The sequence below is a fragment of the Carlito syrichta genome, unplaced genomic scaffold (genome assembly GCF_000164805.1).
Source record: "Carlito syrichta isolate Samal-C Ts95f unplaced genomic scaffold, Tarsius_syrichta-2.0.1 Scaffold288979, whole genome shotgun sequence".
Lineage (NCBI taxonomy): Eukaryota > Metazoa > Chordata > Mammalia > Primates > Tarsiidae > Carlito > Carlito syrichta.
In genome coordinates, this window is record NW_007233075.1 from 594566 (window position 1) to 617564 (window position 22999).

General features: G+C 45.1%; 1 protein-coding gene across 1 annotated transcript in view; it reads left to right on the top strand.

The window, feature by feature from the left end:
- The window catches only part of ACOT12 (acyl-CoA thioesterase 12), a 38080-nt gene extending 17904 nt beyond the window's left edge, over positions 1–20176 (top strand). Inside the window, 13 exon segments of the mRNA XM_008054051.1 lie at positions 2986–3087; positions 5995–6118; positions 6897–7053; positions 8520–8633; positions 9480–9630; positions 10196–10251; positions 10521–10544; positions 10546–10573; positions 11088–11171; positions 16140–16273; positions 17956–18084; positions 19656–19782; positions 20027–20176. Coding sequence (XP_008052242.1) covers positions 2986–3087; positions 5995–6118; positions 6897–7053; positions 8520–8633; positions 9480–9630; positions 10196–10251; positions 10521–10544; positions 10546–10573; positions 11088–11171; positions 16140–16273; positions 17956–18084; positions 19656–19782; positions 20027–20176 — 1380 coding nt within the window.
- The last annotated feature ends 2823 nt before the right edge of the window (positions 20177–22999 follow it).

The window sequence follows — 22999 nt, forward strand, 5'->3', positions numbered from 1 at the left end:
TGCTGAACATTGTGAATCTTGCATTGTTTTGTGCTGACTTTTGTTCCTTTTTTTTTTTTAAAGAGTGTTAGACTTTTCCTGGCAGAAAGATATTGTTACAAATTGAGCCTTTAAAGATCCCCTTTGGATTCCTCTTTGGAAGATATAAAACAGTCTATTATAGGTTAACGTAGCACCTCTTCTCAGTTAGAGTCTTTTGTGGTCTCTATGAAAATGTAGGGCACTCAGTGAAGTCTAACTGGAGGGAATCGAGAGATGCCCAACCGTGTGTGAGCACTTGGGACTGTTTGTGTTATAGTTCCCTAGAAAGTATTTCTTCCTCAAAAGCTGTACTTGTCTGGACATGTGAGATTCCACTCTATGCAGGCTCAGGTTGATATTGACCCAAAGACTCCCATGCATATTCCTGAAATTCTTCCCTTTTGTGGCCCCCTCCTCTCTGGTACTCTGCCCCCCCAAATTTTAACTGCTTAGAGCGCCTTGAATTCTGGCTCCTCAATTCAGCACAGTTAACTTTCCATCTCTAACATAACTGGAGTGTCCTACAGGCTGGAAACTGGGGAGCTGCAGCCTCCTCTCATTTGTTTTTCCTTCCATGAGGATCACGGCCTGTGTTGCCCATTTTCCTGTGTGTGAAATAGATGTTTCCTGTACTTTGTATTATCTAGTTGTTTTTATGGGAAGTAATTCCAATCCCACCAACTCTCATGACACAGTGAAATCCCCCTGGCATGTGTTTTTGAGACATTTGGTCTCCACACACAACTGAGTTAACTGTTGATTAAAAGATAGTATTCAGAACTTGTCCAGAATTTTTATTTGTCTTCACCATCAAATATCAATTTACTTTTCATCTGTCTACTTCTCTAAAAGTAGAAATCTGTGTGGGATTGAGGGTTGTTGGGGGTTGGGAATAGATAGATTAGATATAGTTAATTGGGGGGATGGAATTGGCAGTTGAGGGAAACTGCTAGGGGAGGGAGGGGCATACTTTATCAACAAGGGTAACTGCATAATCAGCATCTGTATACCTAACCCTGAATTGTACCTCACAGCTTTAAAATAAACAAACAGAAGAAAATAGATAAAAATAAATGAATAATTAAATAAATATATTAACCCCCCCCCAAAAAAGTGGTAATCACCATCTAGTTAATTTAGGATTTACCCTGCAAATGCTAATTTGTATTTATGAGTTAAGTAACTTAAAATGAGTCATGGAATATTAATTATTTTGTCTATGCTGTACATGGTAAAGATATAGATGCAGCTGATCTTCACTGTTGATCACACTATGTTGAACTAAGAGGCCTGAGGGTACCTGCTATTTTTAAGAAAACAGTGTGACTTATCTGAGACATGTGGGGGTTATGTTTATCATTGAAAAGTAAGTCCCTGATTTACCAACACTGGCAACATGAATCCTCTGGATAAAGCTTTGGAGCTCTTCACTGCGGAGTCCAGTCCATTTCAGAATCACCATAGTGTCCTGGTGACCTTCTCACTCTCCCAAAACATTAGTCATGAAACAGAGCTATACATGCATGATGCATCTGTAATCCCAGCACTTTGGGAGGCCGAGGTGAGAGGATTGCTTGAGTTCAGAGGTTTGACACCAGCCTGGGCAACTTGGTGAGACCTCGTCTCTACAATAAATCAAAAAATTAGCTGGGTGTGGTGGTGCGCACCTGTAGATCCAGCCACTTGGAAGGCTGAGGCAGAAGAACCATGTGAGTCCAGCAGGTCTAGACTGCAGTGGTCATGAGCGTGCCACTGCACTCCAGTCTGGGTGACAGTGAGACTCCAACTCAGGAAAAAAAAAAAGCAAGATGCAACTCTGTCCTTGGTACTTTGGTGGTAAAACTCAGAGACTAAAGGCTAAAATCGTTATGGTACATCTCTCTGGTGGTTTTTAAGGAAGTCATGCATATCTTGCCTCAAAAGCCTACTTACTAAAAATGGAATTAGACAGGGTTTATCATAGAATGCCAAATTTTTCAAAATTTGAATATAAAACTGTAAGTATAGCATGACATTTTATATATTCATGCATATGTACATACACATTTCATATAGCTTTATATGAATTTAAATATAGATTTATATATAAATATATATATATTTATATATATTTATATATATATAAAGCTAGAAGAAAATGTACCTAAAGTATAATAATTATTGTCTGTGGGTGATGAAATTACTGATAATATTTGGACACTGATAAAATTTGGATTACTGATATATCTGGATAGTCAGAAATTTTCCATGGTAAATATATATTTTCTATATATATATATATATTTTCCATATATTTACATGGTAAATATATATTCCATATATTTACATGGTAAATATATATTTTCCATATATTTACATGGTAAATATATATTTTCTATATATTTACATGGTAAATATATATTTTCTATATATTTGCATGGTAAAGATATATTTTCTATATATTTGCATGGTAAATATATATTTTCTATAAGAAAAAGTTACTTGTTCAATTTTATAGAACATCATTAGAAGAGTAACATTGCTGAAAAATTCTGGTTTCATTTTTTAAAATTAAGGGAAGCAATGGTGACGTCAATAAAACTAACTTGAGGCCGGGCGTGGTGGCTTAGCCTGTAATCCCAGCAATTTGAGAGGCCGAGGCGAGAGGATTGCCTGAGCCCAGAGGTTCGAGACCAGGCTGGGCAACTTGGTGAGACCTTGTCTTTACAATAAATCACAAAAACTAGCTGGGCAAGGTGGCGTACATTTGTAGTTCCAGCTGTTTGGAAGACTAAGGTTGAAGGATCACCTAAACCCAGCAGGTCAAGGCTGCGGTGACCATGAGTGTGCCACTGCACCCAGCCTGCATGACAGAGTGAGACTTCAACTCAAAAAAAACCACAAAAAAATGAACTTTGATGCTGCAATCTGAACTGTTGCCTGGATGGCTGAGTGAGTGTCTGTTTCTTTTTCTTTTTATTCTAGATCAGTATCAGGGTCACGGTACAGGATGTGCTCACTGGTATTGAGAAGCTTGTCAGTGTGGCTTTCTCGACATTTGTAGTCAAACCAAATGGAAATGAAAAGGTAACTTTTCTTTGTGAAGAAGCATCTAGCATGTATCCATGGACATAATAACAATTGCGTCAGAATTATTATGGAAAAACAGACATTTCTTTTACCATGTGGTACACATTCCCAAGATTTGTTAATCACCAATATTTGTCACCAAGTCATCATTCTGTGGTAACAGCAGAAGATCAAGTGTACTAGAGAAAAGAAGATGAAACCAGTTTATAAAATACCAAGATACATTGTTTTAAGTGATCTGAAGGTTAATTCAGTTTTTTTAAAATATTGCTTACTGGTTTAGTTATTTTGTGATTACATAACTCAAAACTGAGTTAAAATAAGATTGTTTTTAAAAAGCTGGAGCAATTAGCAAGCAGCTGCATGTTATGAACCTATCATTTCTTAATACCTGAAGGAAAAGTGTCACCGTGACTGAGTTACTGAAGTTTCCACCAGCTCTGGGGCATCTGGGCAAAACCCTCAAAGAGCTGCAGTGCCTAGTGACAGTCCTGCTGGTGCAGTGGATCCCATAGGCTCCCCCTGGGCTGCTGGGCTCCTCCCTGGCTTTTTCTTCGGTGTTGGCGTACCTGCAAGAGGGTCGCCATCTAGACTAAACATCGCAATGATTCATCTAGGATTAGAATCATTTACTTCAAGGATAGCTACAGGGAGGGCAGTGTGGCTTCTCCCGGCCCGAGCGGCAACGAGGAACCCATTCTCTGTGCCTGTCATTCAGACTGCCACTCCTCCTAGCTGGGACAAGGCGTTGCCTCCTCTGTGCCCAGCAGAGGAACAGCAGGGCAGGAGGTCAGCACTGGGTTGGTGTGGCAGCCACCCATCCCCTGCACTGGTGTGGCAGGGACCCCACAGAGCTCCATACCCTGGGCTCTTTCCCCACTGTGGGTCCTAGTGCCAAACAAACCACAAATCAAATTAATATATATGTTTTTCAAACTGAAGCTCATATGAGCTGATTATATTATTTAAAATGCAGTTTTCTGGGCCACATCTGGGACCAATAACAGAATTATAGTGTAGGAATTTGGAAGCGGTACTTTGACAGGGCAGGGAGCCCAAGTCCCTCAAAATCTAGGATGCTGAGATAGACCTTGCCAATCATTCTGTTTCTCCTGGTATCTCCACCATCTCCAAACTCTTGGAAATGAGAAAGCCTGGGGTGGGTGCAGTGTCCCCACTTCTGAGAGTAAGTGACAAAGGACATGGAGGAAGAACAGAGTCAGCATTTTCTCCAGCCTCAGACGTCTCCCTCTGACTTCAAGGGTGTGTCCCCCACGTCAGTGCAACCTCCCCTCTGCTGAGTAGCTGGTTTCTGAAAATGTGAGATCAGGTGGCTTGGGATCTGCCATGATGTGCTGGTTCAGAGAACCCTAATCGTTAAACACCTCTCCCCAGTCAACTCATTGTGAAGACAGCCATGACACGTCAGCGGTCTGATTTGAGCCAGTAGGACTACTTGGATCTCTATCCAAAGTGAGTTTATTCCAGGATGAAACTGGCATTGATTAACTAGACTCAGTTCAGGCCAGATCGTGGAAGGACTCACAGGCTCCCACAGAAATGCTCGTGCAAGGCCTTCCTGAAGCGAAGGCAGGAGTCCAGCAGGAGGGGCAAGGCACAGGCCAGCATCAGGAGTCCAAGGGTCCAGGCGCAGTCAGCCCTCAATGTCCTTGTCGTTCACAGGAGATGAGCATCGTCGGGGAGTCACCAGGATGTGTGGCAGGTATCGTGGTTTCAGGAGAACTGAGGCACATATTTACCCAGCTGTCTTTATACCCTGTAGCCACACAAGTAAAACAGGACCGCATGAAGGATTAACCCGGCACACACCACCCATCCACACGTTTCCAAGCAGAATAGATGTGTTCTAGATCACCCACCTGGGTCTTCATCTTGATCTTGACCTGGGTCAGGACAGATGTTGAACGTCCTAAAAATGAGCTGGAGCCATCCCTGTCCAGATCAGGATGACCCTCCCTCACACAGGGTTCAGACAGGCATTCAGGGAGGAGCATAACCCTCGATTCTGTGGTGTCACATTTTCAGGTTTCTAGGGGATGGCAAGAGCTTTATTCTCATGTCCCAATGACTTCAGTTCACTTATTAGAGAATGTTTTCACGATGAGATGACATTTCTAACCTGCGAGTCCCTCATGGTACAAAACAGCTTTCTCTAGAACATATTCATTCCTTCCCTCTGGTAATTTTGTAAAAGATAAAAAAACACTTCTTGGTAAGAACTCAGGGAGTCATAAGAAAGTCCCTCTCTTCATTTGTCAATTTGAAGAATTTTTTGTTTTTGTAGTTCTATTGGAAAACTTTTAAATCAGGGAAAATTTACAGAAAAAAAGGCTTAGAACATGTATCTTATTGTGTAAAGTCATAATGAAGCTTATATTGATTTTTTAGTTTAACCCTTTTACTGTTTAACCCAAAGATACTTGCCAGCAGTGCTTGTGGCTATAGCATTTACCCGAGTTGAAAAAGAGAGAGTGAAGAGAATTACAAAATATAATTCTCTTCTTTCTTCCTTCCTTCCTTCCTTCCTTTTTCTTTTTTTCTGTGATTCTTGTTAGGATTAAAGACAAATTCTGTTTAGCAATAACTCCAAGAAAAGTTTTTATATATTATTTTTACATTGAAAACCAATCAGATATGCTCCAGCCTCAAAGGGCATGTTATGTAAAATTATATGAATGCAGCACTTTTTTTTTCTAAATAGGTAAAGGGTTAAAAAAATATTTTAAGAAGAGTTTAGTCCTAACATGTTTAGTTGAAAACACTCATAAGTGCTCTATTCACTTGAGTTACAAAACCATGGGGCCCTAACTTTGTGTTTGCAAAATTCATACTGTGCTTTCATAATTTAACAAGGCAATGAGAGAGATGTTTTTCTTTCTCTAGATTCATTTGAAGTCGATAACACTCCTAACCGAGCAAGACCGTGTAGAGCACGATCTGGCTTCCGAGAGAAGGAAGGTTCGATTACAGCACGAAGAGACCTTTCACAGCCTGATGGTGGAGAGTGGTCCATGTCACGTTCAGTAACTCTGCTCGCAGGAGCTTCTGTGGTGTGGCTGTGATTGCCAGGGAGTCTTGTCTGAGCGGACACACATTGGCACGACATCCACTGCTCAGTTCCACCCAGTGCGAGCTATCCATGCCCACCACATGCCAGCACTGGCTCATCACAAGAGGGGCAAAGACGGAAAGGAGGAGGGCTTTTGCTTTTGAGAAGCGTTCGGTTGATAACTGGAGACAAATACATGCATAGATCCAAAACAGCACAGAGAGTGCAGGCTCTGTTCTGCCTTCTTAACCCAACTCACTGCAGTCATCCACCATCCAGGTAAAAGTCGTTCTGCAAGCCGGGCTCGGTGGCTCAGCCTGTAATCCCGTGCCTTTGGGAGGCTGAGGTGAGTGGATTGCCTGAGCCCGCGGGTTCGAGACCCGCCTGGGCAGCGAGACCTCATCTCTACAATAAATAAAAAATCAGCTGGGCGTGGTAGCGCATGCCTGTAATTCCGGCTACTCGGAAGGCTGAGGCGGAAGGATCGCCAGAGCCCAGCAGGTCGAGGCTGCGGTGGCCGGAAGCGGCCACTGCACTCCAGTCTGGGCAACAGAGTGAGACTCCAACTCAAAAAAAAAAAAGAGAAAGTCACTCTGCAGAACCTGTCCTTGCTCAGATTTCAGCATTTGGGACTATGTCATGTTTCTAAGAATGCTGAATTGAATATGCCGCCAGGAGAGACAGCGGCAGCCAGGCCCCGCAACCCACTGTTACTAACACTGCGTCCGCCTTTCAGACCCCAGTGATGATGAAGAGGAAGGAACTGTGTCTACAAAGGGCACCTTGGTGCAGAGCCTCGAGCTGGTCCTTCCGCCCCATGCTAACCACCACGGAAACACGTTCGGGGGCCAAATCATGGCTTGGATGGAGGTTGTGGCCACCATTGCTGCAGGGTTCTTGGCTTTGACCCTGGGCTTGTGCTCTGGGGACCCATGAAAGAGAAGAGGAGGGTCTGGACTCAGCTCTTGGGCAAGTTGAGTAGGCCAAGGGAAGACAGAGGGAAAGGTCACTTGCATCCAATGAGAAAGCCACAGCTCATCTGCTTGCTCGCCTTGGGGTCTGTCTGTTCTTTTGTTTTAAGGAGAATATTGAGTCCTTGGTTCAAAAGCAAAAGTGGAAGGATAGTTTTTTATTGTTGTTGTTTTTAATGAATTGAAGTTTCACTCTGTCACCCAGGCAGGAGTGCTGTGGCACACTCACAGCCACCCCAGCATTGGCCTTTTGGGCTCCGGCGATCCTTCTGCCTCAGCCTCCCAAGTAGCCGTAACTATAGACACACAACCACACCTGTCTATTTTTCGATTTTATTGTAGAGACGAGGTCTCACCAAAGTGCCTGGATTGGTCTCAAACCGCAGGCTCAGGCAATCCACTTGCCTCAGCCTCCCAAAAGTGCTGGAATTATAGGCTAAGCCACTGAGCCCGGCTGGAAGGACAGTTTTTTTGTTTTCTGGGGGTTTTTTTGAGTTGGAATCTCACTCTGTTGCCCAGACTGGAGTGCAGTGGCCGCTCCCGGCCACCGCAGCCTCGACCTGCTGGGCTCCGGTGATCCTTCCGCCTCAGCCTTCCGAGTAGCCGGAATTACAGGCACGCGCTACCACGCCCGGCTGATTTTTTGATTTATTGTAGAGATGAGGTCTTGCTGCCCAGGCGGGTCTCGAACCCGTGGGCTCAGGCAATTCACTCACCTCAGCCTCCCAAAGGCTCGGGATTATAGGCTGAGCCACCAAGCCCGGCTGGAAGGACAGTTTTAAGACCTTTTTCTGAGTTATGTATATTGATCTTGTGACCTTGTGACTCACCGCAGTGAGAGTTTATGACAAAGTAAATGCAGAATAGAAATGGAGACAGCCTTTCCCCTAAAAATAGGGTCTAGTTATACGCCCTCCAAAGAGAGTATTCCTTATGTGGGGAAGGACACTTGTCCTTTGATCCATGAGTGAGTCCTTTAAGTGTGGAGCTGAAGAATAGTGTGGACATATCTGCCTCCCTCAGCCTTTCTCCAGCCTGGGCCTGTGATTCCTGAGTCCACCACCATGGGCTGTCAGGATGGGTATGACTCAGGTTAGAATATGAGGCATTGGTTTTGTATTAGGAGGTGCATCCACTGGGAATGAGGCCAGGGCAGAAATCTCACACAGAGCCGAAGCAGCCATGATGCAGGACCCTGGTGTCTCCTATGATATCTGCAGGGATGTGTTCTCTTGATATGTGCAGTGCAGTGGTATGTTTCCCTTGAGCAAGAGGGTGGTTTATTTAGAAAACAGACTGAGGACTTATCTGTTGTGGCAATTCATGGAAGGGTCAGCAGTTTATGAGACTCTCTGGACATGAGTGCTTTCTTTTCTCCCCCCACCCAGACTTCACGCTCACCCCCTCCTGAAGTCTGTGGACATGTTTAAGTTTCGGGGACCGTCCACAGTGGGAGACTGACTTGTCTTCAATGCCATTGTCAACAATACATTCCAGACCTGGTAATGTGTATAACATGTGCTCTGAGGCTGCTACAGACATACTCAGACTTGCATAGATGCATTTTTTCATTTTAGTTCAGTCTGGAGGTGACTTTAAAGTAATCAATTCCTTCTGGGTTTTTTGTTTGTTTGTTTGTTTGTTTTTCACTCAATCTCTAAATCCCTTGAACATGCACTTTAACTCTTTGTCCTGCTTGGGCCTCCTTGCATGGCGTGCAGGGAACAGGTTGAGTCTGTCTCATAAGGATGACCACATGTCCCAGCTGGCTAAGCCTGGCCCTGGCCCTACTTATCATGCTGGCATGATTCTTAACTCGTCCACTCTCAAAGGGTCTCGCTGACTCTGTTGTCAGTTGGTTCATGGTGGACATGGTGTGGACCACCACAAAGTCCACACCACTTCCCAGTTATTTTCTTCCTCTTGATATACAATGAAAATATTTGACTCGGCATTTTTTTCTTTTTAAATGTAAAAAAGAGTACCTGTGTTTCCAGGTACTCTAATTTCAGGGTTTGATTGTTTTTAATTACAAAAATATCGCTTTTAGGGAAGAACACTTGACTTTGGCACAGTTTAATCCCCTCCCCCCATTGTTACAATGTGTTCATGGATATAAAACCCCACCTGGCCTTGTTCCCACTTGAAAGTGGGAACACACTTGGGGGCTTGTGCAGACCCATTTGTGAGCCTAAACACAGAGTTTAGTAGCTGCACAGATTTGCTGACAACAAAAGAGAAGGCCCAGGCTCTCCTGCTTGTGTTACTTGCTTGAGATGGAGCGGGTGCAGGACAAGGCAAGCCTGACCTGTGGTTCTCCCTACTCTCTACTCTGTGTGGCCTCACAGTGCTGAGATTGGTGTCCGTGTGGAGGCCTTTGACTGCCGGGAGTGGGCTGAGGGCCAAGGCCGCCATATCAACAGTGCGTTCCTCATTTACAACGTGGTGGACAAGGAGGGCAAACTCGTCACCTTCCCCAGGATCAAGCCTGGCTCCAAGGTCTGTTGTGATCCTATGAGGCCCACACCCCTTTCTCTTGTGAGTCTTTCTTTCACACCTCACAAAGCAGAATGTGCCTTTTCTTCTTTATTCCCAACTCACTCAAATCATGTGTTGGAATGTGGGCCCCGGAGACCCCACCCCTGCTGCTGGGCCTCACTGCTGTGAGCAGCACGTCATCCCTGCATGCCGTTCCTGGGTCTTCTCCCACTTCCTGGCACTCATGCCAATGCAGTGCCACATTCGTGGGAACTGTGTCTTTCCCTCATCCTGATGTTGCCCTATTGCCAAGTTTACCTTTTTAAAAGACAGTAGTAAGACTTATGTGCCATCCTGATAACAGAAATGATGGTAATCTCCACCTTTAGAAAGAGGAAGAAAGCATCTGTAGAGGTTACGCATTCATCCCTGCACTGGCCCATGTGGGTGGAGGTCCTGACTCTGTGAGGTTGGCTCCAGTGAGACCCGCATCCCAAGGAGCCCTTTCCACTTAGGAGATGGACACTTGAGGACTGTAGCACTAACATGCTTGAAATGTATTGATTTTAGTTTGTTTTTCATTAAGGATTATCTCAGACGCTATCGGGGAGCTATTGCCCGCAAGAGAATCCGCCTAGGCAGGTACGAAACGTAGGAGTGAGAATTGTGTGGGGTCTTCTTTTATCTGGCAAGCTGTACCATCAGGAGCCTTCCCTGCAGAGAGAAGAGCTGGATCTTCCTGTCTGTGAGGGCTGACCACTGGTCTATAGAGACTGTCCTTCTGGAAGGTTCCACCAATGAAGGCAGCTTTTTAAAATTCCCAATTTCGGTTCTAGAAAGAATCCTGGGTACTGTTTTGTGCTAAATGCAGGGGGCAACTGCCATGTAACGTTTTAATTTTTTCCCCCCAGGAAATATGTCATTTCCCGCAAGGAAATGCATACACTGGGATAGAAGCGAGCAGGTGATGGTTTTATAATCAGGGTTTCCCTAGAAAAGTCATTCATTGCAAAAAAGACACCCCCTTTGCCTGACTTGGGCTGTGCAGACATGGCTTAGATGACAGGGGACTACATCAGCTAGTCCTGTCAAAATGAAACACAATGAGCAGCTGGTATTTGGTGCCAACCTGCTCCACTGTCTTGTTTGACTTCTACATTCAGTTCCCAAACTACAGACCAGGACGTTTTTGACTGTAAGATGTAAAGTGAGATCAAGTCTACTTGTTATACATGAATTATTAATCATGCTGAAGGGTGACCTGGCTTTGCTCAGGTTTCCAGTGCCAGTGACAGCAAGTTGTCAAGGACAAGTCACTGCATCAGGGTTCTAAATGAAGAGCCTGGAGTAGAAATAATGCTAGCCATGGTTGAGCTCTACGCTATGCCTCCACTAACAGTGCTCATTTTTAAAAAAGAAAACACCTGATCACACATCGATGCACTGAGCATGCAGCGTTTCCAACCTCTCTGTCCTAGGCCTCTCTGAGTGATGGCAACGTGGCGGCCCTCAGGAAGCTGGCAGCCAAGACGGGTTGGGAGGTGACCAGTATTGCAGAAAAGGTAGGACACGTACAGGCACTGCCCACTCACCACCCCTCATGGGTGGATGGTGCAGTGGTGGGTCTGCTGTGTCTCTGCTGCTGTGAAAAAGGTCTTTTGCAGAAATTCCTTCTGAGGCAGCATCTTTCCAACCGTCCATCCACACTGTTGACATGGAGTCCTTCCAATGCTGCACATCCCTGCCCTGAGCTCAGTTCATCACCCCCAACCCCCTTCTCTTCTCCATCTGCCTGAGCCCTACCTGCTTTTCAGGGTCCAGGACCAAGGTTTCCCTGAGATGCCTTACCCACCACCCCTGCCATGAGGACATCCCCCTGCAGCAATCCCTTAGTCATGGCTTATTTAAAATTAATTTGTCAAATATTGCATGCAATCTTATAGTATTACTTCCACAGCTGCCTGAGCTTCAGGCTTTATGTAGCAATTGAACTTTGTTCAGATGGCCTTCTTTCCCTCAGGAGATGATAAACTTCATAAGAAAGAAATCTTGTCTTGACCTATCACAGTATTTTGCAATAGGTTTAAAGGAACATATATCACAGGTTTAAAGGAACATATATCATTCAGATTTTAGTTTTATCTAACTTCAGAGGTTTCTTAGGAGACCTTCTGAAGTGCGTGCCCACCCAACCAGGCTGTAAGCCTCTGAGGGCCAGGGCTGATGATGCTTACCACCACACTAGGTCGGGGAGCACCTGGCACTCAGAACACCCAGGGACACTGGCCCTTTGGCTGTGTCCATGGTTCATCTGCTCTGATGTTCACCATCACATGTCCTGGTCTTCCTGGGCCAGCTCAAGCCTATGCCTGGTGTCCCATCATGGCTATCAGCAATACCACAGTGTTCCAGCTGGGATAATAATCTCAACATTCCTTCACTCTAAAATCTGAGTATGTTCAGAGGTTACTTCACAAAGTCTTTTCAACTCTCACTTTGACCTTCTCAATATGCTTTGCTTTTGGTTTTTGCTCTTATTATATCCTTGTCCTCACTATTAAATTCTTTCAGGGTCTTTCTTCTGCCTTGGGATCCAGTTTGGTTTCTGTCTTTAGGACAGTGATGCAGAAGCAGGTTTAGCAAACAGAATCATTGTCTATCTTCATTTCTCATAAAGATGCTTCAATGCCCGCTTTATCTGGTAAAGCCTGACTTTTGGCATCACAGCCAGCACCTGACATTCAAGAACAGCCAGGGGAAGAATAGTCATGTCTGGAATGAAGCAAAAGAATGTGTTTAGTGGAGTTGTAGAACACGTTAAAACTTTAATTCTTTAGGGGGTGTGGCCAGAAACAAGCCCAGGCTGATCAACTTGCTAATGCTGGGAGCAGCCATCAATGATTAATTCTTCAGTACTGTAAAAATACTTAGTAGAGGTCATTTTGTAAAAATAAAGAAACATTTCTGTGGTATCTCTGTTGAATTAGAACCCTACCTTTTTAAAGTTTATAATTATGATAAAACTCTAATGTCTAAAAATCTGATAAAAGGAAGTTTTTTCTTTTTGAGTCATTCTCCTCTTTTCTCTCACTTTTTACAGCATTTGTATATTGTTAATTTTAAAATATGGCTCTATTTTTAAAATCACCTTTTAGTTAAATAGTTCTTACAACACAACTGTCTGTTAAGAATCATACTAATTTAAGAGCTGAGTGTGATTGCCTGTAATCCCAGCTACTCAGGAGGCTGAGTTGGAAGGATCACTTGAGCCTAGGAGTTCCAGGCCAGCCTGGACAACATAGCAAGACCCTCATCTTAAAAAAAAAACCAAAAAACATATCTTAGGTTTTAAAATTAATACTTATTTTCAGTATAAATTAGTTATATGGTAAAAGTTTGTCCAATTTTGGAATGAAATTGGACAACATTTATGGTTTTAATGCATTTCATTTCCATGTATAATGATGGAGTTAGTTATGGTGGTAATACAAGGAGCAAAGTTGTAATTTGGAAACATCATGCATGTACCTGAACCAGGTGAAGAATAATTATAAGGTAGTTTATAAATGGGTGAGAGATTGTAGTGTTTACACTTTGTAAAGGTCATCTCTCAAGCAATTCAAAGCAAGACAGAGACAGCTTCAGGGAGGAAGGGATTCTTACATCCTTGAAGACAGTGTGAAGAGTGGACTACTGAGGGGGAGGAGGGCTTTCCTTGGCCTGGAAAGTTTAAGCCAAGTCCTTGTGGTGGAGATTAGCATGTCTTGGAGACTGACCTGACAGGTATGGCTTTCATTAAGGACTAGCTGAGGATATGCTGGGGAAATAATGGTGGAAGCCAGAATGACATAGACCAGCTGGAAACCTGTGCTGGGGACAGATCTTAGGACAGGAACCAGACCTGAGTGGGCTATTCTTGTGGGAGCTGAGGAGGGGCGGGCTCCAGAGCCCCACCTGTCCACTCCCTCCTGTGGTCAACTCCAGGTGCCTCCAAGGAAAAGCAGGGCTCCCAAGGCTTCTGTGGGAACTGCTTTTGCCTTCTTCCCCGCAGTGTAGTCTCAGTAACATATTTATCAAAAACGATAAAGAATTCTAAAAGATTTTGCTGTTTCCTCTTACACTATTTGTATAACTCATCCAAGCCCAAATCCAAATCCAAACAGACTCTTATTAGAACAAAATCCAGTATCACTAGTAAGATGTTAGCAGGCTCTAGAAGATTTGGGGCCTACTGTGACTGTCATAGAATTGTCAGGGGACTGACAATCCAGCCACCAAATGGCAAAGAAAACATTTGAGTTGGTTACAAAGGAATATATCACCTTCCTTCCTGAGCACAAAAGTGAACTCATTCCTTGGGACTAATTCCTCGAGGGCTTTTCTACTAAGCAGAAGCTGGCCTTTCTCAACAGGTTTGAAGGGAACCAAACTGCACATTTTCTTGTCCACAGTGTCTGCACAGTGTCACTGGCTTGAACAGCAGCTCACCAAGGACTTGGGGCTGCCCTTGCCTGCTGGAGTAAAGATCAGAGTCTTACTTGTTCATCAATACCAGATCTGACACTGGGCACATGAAGGGAGCTCATGCAGGGCAGACATTAATGGCAGAGGCTTAGTTGGATGTCCCCTTGGCCCCAGGATGGGAAGGCAACATGACCAGCAGTCTGAGGCAGCTCCCTAAGAAGCACTGTGTCGCTGCTAGGGCTGCTGTCACAAAGGGCCACAACGGGAACTTAAGCAATGGAAATCTTTCATTCCACAGTTCTGGAAGCTGGGAGTCTGAGAGCAAGATATCAACAGGGCTGGTCTCTCCAGGGCTGTGAGGAGACTGTCCCATGCTATCTCATGCTCCTGGTGGCTGCTGTCCATCTTGGTGTTCCTGGGCTTGTGGACATATCATGGGGTATCTGCCCCCACCTTCATCTTCACATGTGTTCTCCTAATGCACCTGTCTATGTCCAAGTTCCCCTTTTTGTAAGGACATCCACCATGTTGCATTAGCCCACCTGCTACAGTATGGCTCTATCTTGACATTTTACATATACAATGACCTGTTTCCATATAGGGCCACATTCTGAGGTCCAGGAGGCTAGGACTCCAACATTAGGCTAGTGTGGATGAGGACACAACTCAACTCTTTGCAAGTTCTCAGCAACATCCTACCCACATCATCCTGCCAGGGTACAGCATGGCCACCCCAAGGCCAGAACACGCCTGGGACTATGGAGCCTCCCTGGCTGCTGACTTCAACTCTAAGATTTCAGACCCCTGCAACTGGCTGAGTGTCCCCTGCCATTGCTCTGACCAGGGGACTGACAATCTCATCCTCTCTCTGGACTTACACTGGTGACCCTTGTCCTATAAATCCCACACTGGGGCAGAGTCAGGCAGGCCCATGCCAGTAGGGTGCATCTCACCAGCCAACAGAAGCCTCATCCAGAGTTCTCTCAGTGCTTGATAAGTGGCCACCCGCTTAGTTCAAGTCTTCCTTGGCAGACTGGATTTAAAGATGGACCTGGCACCAGGTTCCCTGGGAGAGGTTAAATGGCATTAGCAAGTCATCCCTCGGTTCCCTTCTGAGCTGTGTTCAGTTAACTTCTCACTTCTCATTCTCTTACTGATGGTACTTTTGTTAAACACAAGTTTCTTCTCCCAGTCTGATTTCCCCTCTGCTCAAGTCCTTGGTGAGGTCTTAGCCTGGTGTTTGTCATCTTCCAGCATGCTGCCTGAGAATAATTACAAGGTGGCAGATTTCAACCCTAACTTCACAGTGTCCTGAAAGAGACAGAGAAAGTGGGCAGGGTGGAAGGTGCTCTTGGATGAACACTCATCTCTGATTATTGTCAAGACAGTGGAAGGACAGTACCGAGCAGGGCAGATGCACAGGTGTCGAGGTGTGTGCCCCTCACCTGAGGAATAACAGGCCTAAGCCCAGGAGCCGTCCCCAGAAGGACACTCCCCTCACCTGAAGAACAGGAGTCATCATCCCACCAAAAGGATCAGTCTTGGTGACTCAGGAGTGAGGGCATCTTTGTGTTTCAGAACCCTGTGGAGAGTTGAGTTGTCTGGAGGCAGCCGGCCTGCTCCCTGAGTCCCCAGCCCATTTGAAGACCACCTGATACCCTGGGGAAGCGTCTGGGGCTGGGCCTTGCTTCCATTCTCTGAGGGGAGGAGGCACTGGCCAGCCTTGCTGCCTGGTGACACCCCTGTTGTTCCCAGGTAGAGGCCAGGAAACACCACAAAGAGATGAAGAAAGAAAGGCCTGTTTCTCATTTTTCATAAGAAAAACTGTTGCAGGAGATTAAATAACCCACCCTGAAGTCACATAAGGTTGGAGGACACAGCACTGCAGCATCCTGGCCAACCTACAGGAACCAAGCCTGTAGAATGAACTCTGACGTTGCTTGGTGTCACTTCTGGCAGTGCGGGATGTCTTTGCCAGTGCAGTCCTTGACTACACATATGTGTGTGGCTTTTAATGTAAGGCCTCAGTTTCATTTGCAATTTAATGTTTCATTGTTCTCTTTTAGATAAAAATATACACTCTGGAAGAGCAGGATGTCTTGTCTGTTTGGGTTGAAAAGTGGGTGTCAAACCCAGTGCATTTGGCCTATCGCCTCCTGTCTGACTTCACCAGGCGGCCTCTGTGGGATCCCCATTACACGTAAGAACACATTTCAAGGCATTTCATAAGAAACTTGATACCACGGAGAAGATGTCTCCATGTTGCAGTCACCTCTGTTGCCCAAACGTATGACCTCTGTTTCATTAACTGAAGAGTTGTTTAAAGCTTGCTCTGCACAGAATACTGCAACTGGCAGTATTGAGAGATGCAAGACAGAAGTCACTGTGCCCACATATTTATCATCTGCCCTGAGCTGACAAGTCTCACCCACATCGACTGCAACCCTCCCAATAATGGCAAGGCTGGCAGGGTTCCCTTTAGCAGAGAGAGTTCTAGGACTTGCCAAGGTCACACAGGCAGGATTGCCACAGCCCAAACAGGAACCCAAGCCTGTGAGGTTCTGACTTCCACACTCTACTGCAATGCCCAGCCTCCTTACCCTTGAGACATGAGGATCTGCCGTCCTTCCTGTTTGGTGTTTCACCGGTCGTCCTGCTCCAGGTAGTGGCCCTCCCTGGGGAGAAGTCAAGGAAGCAGTGATTCCCGCAGGAGCAGTTCTTCTTCTCTCCCTGTCTGATCAGTTTCTGTCCTGTGGGCTCACAGTCTTTCTCCAGCCACTGCTCGCCTCCTGCTCCTTCATTCAGCCTCCTCTGCACTCCCCATTCCTGAAACCCAGAACAGAGACGAGCACCTTGCCCACAACCTGGTAGGCCCAACTGCCCAGGGCTCCCCCCCCCACCACAGTACCCTGCAGGGCCTCACATATACCTGTGGGTGGGAGTAGAGGATGAGATGCACTTCCTACTGTGTCCAGGTGACTGCTTCTTTCCTAAGCCTGACAAGGTAGAGTTTCACCTTAACATTTCTAAAACTCACTGTGATTGTCACCAGATAGAAGATAATTAACACCACCACAGAGAAACATCCTGGGACCCTAGTCCCATGTGCGTAGATACCAAAATGGCCCATCCTGGCTAATGCTCTCACAATGAAATGTGCGGAGAGAAAAGGAACACTTCCTAGCTTTCTTGCATCAATTTTGTAGATCCCCTGTAAGTTCATAGTTTTAGGAAGAACAAACTACATTCACGTCATTCTTTTACCATGTCCCTTCCACCCTTCTCGATGCCACTCGACATTCTGGCTAAGCTGAACTCCAGCGAATGGAGACAAGGGAGTTAATTCTGATTCCACCACCTGCTATCCTTCTCCCAGGTCCTGGGCCAGGTGTGTTCACTCAGTCTTCACAACAGACCCCTGGACATCACACTTACATTTTACAGGAGAGGAACAGAAAGACTCGCCACACGCTTCACATCACAGAGTCAGCAAGTGGCAAATCAAGAGTCGAAAGGCAGCGTCTGACTCTAGACTTGGTGCTCTCTCCAATACGCCACCTTTCTTGTTCTAACAGTCCTTCTCGGGCTGTTAAGTAACTCACCAGTCTCCAAGACACTTCTATGGGATGCCAGGAGACGACTTGTGGAGAACAGCCTAGTGTCTTTCTCTGCGGTGTTGAGGCCATGTCCCTCACATCAGAGTCACCCTGAGACCAAACCACTCATTCTATAGGCCCACGAGCAGCAAGGCTGGCTCAATAGGGGAGGTGGGTGAGCTGAGGGGCAGATGCGGACACCAACAACGGGGTTATGCCGGCAGATGAGGGAAGCGGGTGCTGGCACTGGAAATGTGTGCCGCTTTTTATTGTTGTTTGCACACAGGTCCTGTGAAGTCATAGATGGGGTGAGTGAGGATGACCTATTATACCACATCACTTATCCTGCAATGAATGGCGATAAGCCCAAGGACTTGGTGGTGCTTGTGTCATGAAGAAAGTCTCTCAAAGACGGGTGAGTCCACATAGTCCAAGTGTTAAAGCAAAATTTATGGCATAGTATAGAAATTAAAAGTTGATAAAAAAGTAAGGAAGTCAATGTCAGCATTTCTGGCCTTGAATGATGTTCATTTAGATTGTTTCCAGATGGATCTTCAGCTATTATCTATGAAATTAATAATCATCTATTGAGTGCCAACTCTGTGCAAAGGACCAAGAAAGACTCCCAAAACAGTCCCCTTGCCTTAGGATGGAAAACTGATATTTAGGAAACCTTCTAACCATTCCATTGTCAGTAAAAATGCAGTGGAAGCCAAATAAAACACCAGGAACTGGCCTAGGATTCACAAAGGCTCACCTGCGATAGGCGTTGGCCATGGGTGTAGCCTGGGGCTGTAGGTTAGGGCTTCCCTGTGCCTTGAACTATAGAGCATGCATTGGTTCCTCAGGGGGTGCCCCAGATTATCCCCCATGTGTGAGTATGAAATGATGTTCAGTGCAGGATCATTTATTATGTCAAAAGATACAAGAAATAAACAGAAAATCCATCTTCTACAGTATGGTAAATTTGTGCAACAGTTCTATGCCATTGTCACAGAGGATGAAGCAGTTATAGAGGACTGACAGAGAAAGATTCGGTGCTAGATGAAAAATCAAAAATAGACTGTAACATGATCATATCTATATAAAAATATGTGTGTACATGTGCTCACATAAATGTCATTGTTATACATTTATAAAAAGGTCTAGAGGGCATTTATAAAAAGTGTTAAGGAACATCACTAAGGGTACCTGATCCTAAACCAGAGGAAGTGAGGACCAGTGGAGGCCCAAACTTCAACTGCACATAGACTGCTTATGTACCTAATCCTGACTTGCACCCCACATCTTCATAATAAAAAAAAGTGTTAAGGGTGATCACCTCTAGGGTGGGGAATGGGATGGGATTTGGATTGGATGGGGGGAAAGACTTCTGTTTCCTCGACTATAGAGTTCTCTATTGCTTGAAGGGTTTCTTCTTAAAAACAATGAGTATTGTCATGTCGTGTGTGTGTGTGTGTGTGTGTGTGTGTGTGTGTGTGTGTGTGTGTGTGTGTGTGTGTTTTGAGACAAAGTCTCATTCTGTTGCCCAGGCTGGAGTGCAGTGGTGTGATCAGAGCTCACTGGAGCCTCAACCTCCTAGGCTCAAGTAGTCCTATCAGCTCAGCTTCCCAAAGTGCTGGGATTGCAGGTATGAGCCATCCTGCCAGGCTTGGGTATTGTTTTTTAATTTAAAAAGGGAAGGAGGCTGAAATTACAACCCGTTAGGGCACAATCAAACTTTAGTTTGGCAGCTGATGGCAGCTTTATGGAGTTGAACAAAGTTTTGTAATTCAGGGGCAGAAAACCCCTGTGGCCCTTATTCCTGTCCCCACCTTGAGCGCAGCCACAGAGAATGTTGTCTGAGACAAGTCACCCAGAAGCTCTGGGCCTCCACAAGTTCACTTCTACCTACATACAAATATTGCATGAACTATACGAATGTGTTTTCTAGCAACTGACCTTCACATCTCACAAGAACTCAGTAAGTTTCTTCTCCTCTTTCAGGGACACCTACACAGTGGCCGTGAGGTCAGTGGTTTTGCCGTCAGTACCACCATCCCCACGGCATGCCAGGAGTGAGATCATGTGTGCTGGTTTCCTCATCCATGCTGTTGACTGCAGCTCATGCATCGTAGGTTGAATTCATTGGCTCCATCAGATATAGAGACAGCTCTTAACTGTCCCAGGCATCCCAGTTATAATCTAGTCCTTTGTGTCCATACTAGGGGATACTAAGGTCATCCCTTTAGATCAGCTATTCCTGACAGTCCCCAGATTAGGGTCATAGCCCCCCACACTCACAATATTCAGATCCCTGCTTAGAACAGTTCCAAGTCAGTAAGAAATTAACACACTATGTTTTCTTTTTGAAACAGGTGTCTTACTTTAACCATATTTCTGCCAATATCCTTCCTTACTTTACTGGAAATCTTGGTGGCTGGTCCAAGTCCATTGAAGAAACAGCAGCCTCTTGTATACGGTTCATAGAAAATGCTACTAACGACAGGTTTACAAGCACATTGTAAGTGGTCAGCTTTCGATTACCTGTCACTCAGCTTCCCACTTTAATTCTGGGCACACTTGGCCCTGACACTTGGCAAGCTTTGGGGCCACAAAATAATGTAATATCAGTCTAAGCAAAATGAGACTGAGAAGAGGTTTGAAAACAGAATGTATCTCAAGTCAGATCCCAGTGATTGGAATCAGCATCCAACGAGCACTGCTCTGGGCCATCTGTGGCTCTGCCTCTCCGGGGGCACAGAGAATGGGAGATTGCCTAGATGCAGTATTGTATGTCCTATGAAATGGCACAAATTTAGTTCAGATTATCATAAATGTTATTGAGCTGCAGAGATGGAATGTGTTTCATTTGAAATTAAAAAAAATTTAATGACAATTTTCTAAGTTGATTAGTTGATTAACGTGTGGCGTTAGTCTGTGTGTGGCATTGGTGTGCGTGTGGCATTGGTCCACCTGTGGCAGGAGTCTGTGACAGGCGCGTCTGATGAGATTTATTACATATCCCAGAGCTTTAAACTAGGGAGACATTAGGCATAGGGGAAACCAATCAATTTCAGTAATAGGAACAACTTTGCTAATGTCATTGAACACATATCCCAGGTGACCTGGTGTCAATTGCTATACACACACACAAAGTTCCTGAAAATGTGACATTGTAGAGAAAGAGAATACAACCGCAACTTCCTTCATAGCCACAACACGAGCATTTTACTCTCTGGACCTCAGCACTCACTATACTACCCTGTACTGGGTCTTCACTCACAAGACAAACCAGAATACATCAAGCTAGCCTCCTTTACATCAGTGGTTGCCAACCTTTTTGGTATCAGGGACCGGTTTCATGGAAGACAATTTTTCTACACACTGGTAGGGGGGAGGATAGTTTCAGGATGATTCAAGCACATAACATTTATTGTGTACTTTATTTCTATTGTTATTACATTGTAATATATAATGAAATAATTATACAACTCACCATTTAAAAAAAGAGGCATAACAGGTGGGCCACATGCAGACTAAAACAAGTGTCAAATTCTGACTTAAAGCCTGCCACCAGCTGCAGCTGTGCAATTTGAAGTACATCAACTCACTTACCACTCACTGATAGGGTTTTGATGAGTCTGCAAGCGACTGTTTTATTATGGTCTCTGTGCAGTCAAAGCTCACTACTAATGTTAATCTGTATTTTTAACCACACCCCAGCACTAGCATCACCACCCCAGCTCCACCTCAGATCATCAGACATTAGATTTTCATAAGGAACATGCACCCTAGATCCCTCACATGCTCTATGAGAATCTAATGTCATGGCTGATCTGGCAGGGGGCAGATCTCAGGCGGTCATGTGAACAATGGGGAGTGACTGTATATCAGAAGAAGCTTCACTAGCTCCCTGCTCACCTCCTGCTGTACAGCCTGGTTGGAGACTCCTGCTCTACACTATGTGTTTCCAAGGTGAAGATGTCCTCTATTGCTGTTTGGAGCAGCCAACAGGCAAACACAGCCTGCTGATGGTTTGTGAAAGGTCCCCCTCTGCGTTGCTCACCCTATCATCCTTCACACAGCCAAGCCTGGTTATGAGAACGTTTACTTGTTCTGTGGGTGACTGGTGTTCATTTATAGAAACTTTGGGCTGTTCTGCTACTTAATGAATTTACATTTATATGTAGTAAGAAGAGTGGATATATGGATTACAATAACTATGCATTATATTCCAGAAGTAGAAAGATTTTGAGAATATTTTTATGTTTTAAAAAAGTGAACAAAGTTAGTAATAAAGGGGTTACACTAAGTTAAAATTCTATATGCTAAAATGTCAGACCTCACTTCCAATAGCGATACTTCCAAACACTGTCTGCCTAGGCTAGGTCTTTGAATTTATATTTTTTGAAATTTTTCCCTGAATAGTGACAGCAACATTATGAGTTTGGAGGAGTAGAGTGACTTTAACTGGATTGCTTTGAGACATAAAAATGTTGCTCATCTGATTTAATACATGAGTATAATCTGTACCTGCATTCTCTAGCCCGAGTCACATGTGCTATTTAGCTTAAATACATGTGAAAAATCTGTTCTTCTACCACCCCGGCCCCACTTCCAGTGTGATTAGTCAATCTGCTAATCACTGGATGGGTGGTACAGACACCAAGCATGTCTGTTCTCAGAAAATTCTGGAGACAGTGCTGGTCCACACAGCCTGCCCAGTCTTACAGCAGCAGGCCCTGGAGGCCTCCTGTCTTTGCCCGTCTCAGTACCAAATTGTCCCTCCGACCCTATCCAGAAGATTTCACTTTTGTGCTTCTGAACAAAAACACAGGCCTCACCCACCTGCTCTTCCTTGGGTCATTTGTCCCAACCACATTGTAGCACTCACTTGTGGGACACTTAGACTTGGAGACCCAATTGGGCCTGGGAGGGAAGCCACAGCAGGGCATTAAGGCTGTAGCAGAAACTTTTACCACACCCCACATCTGGTGTCTTGACAATGACCCAGGTACCTGCAGCATTCCAGTTGTAAAACTCAACAAGAGCTGACTTTGTGCAGACCCTTCTAGACACTGTGGTCCCAGCAAGAAGCAGAAGCGAGCTGATTACACCATAAAGAAAATACATGATGCAGGATACTAGAAGGTCTGTCACATGGGAAGATAAAGTGGGATAGAGATGCTGAGTGTGGAGAGGGTGGCGTGAGGGGGCGCTGATATTTTAGTAGGTGGCCAGCACAGGCGCCACTGAGGGTAGAGGGGGAGAACTGAGAGGGTCTTGGATGCAGTGAGCTTCCTACAGGAGGACTGGCCTGGCAAAGCCCCTGGGGGGTGGGGGGGAGG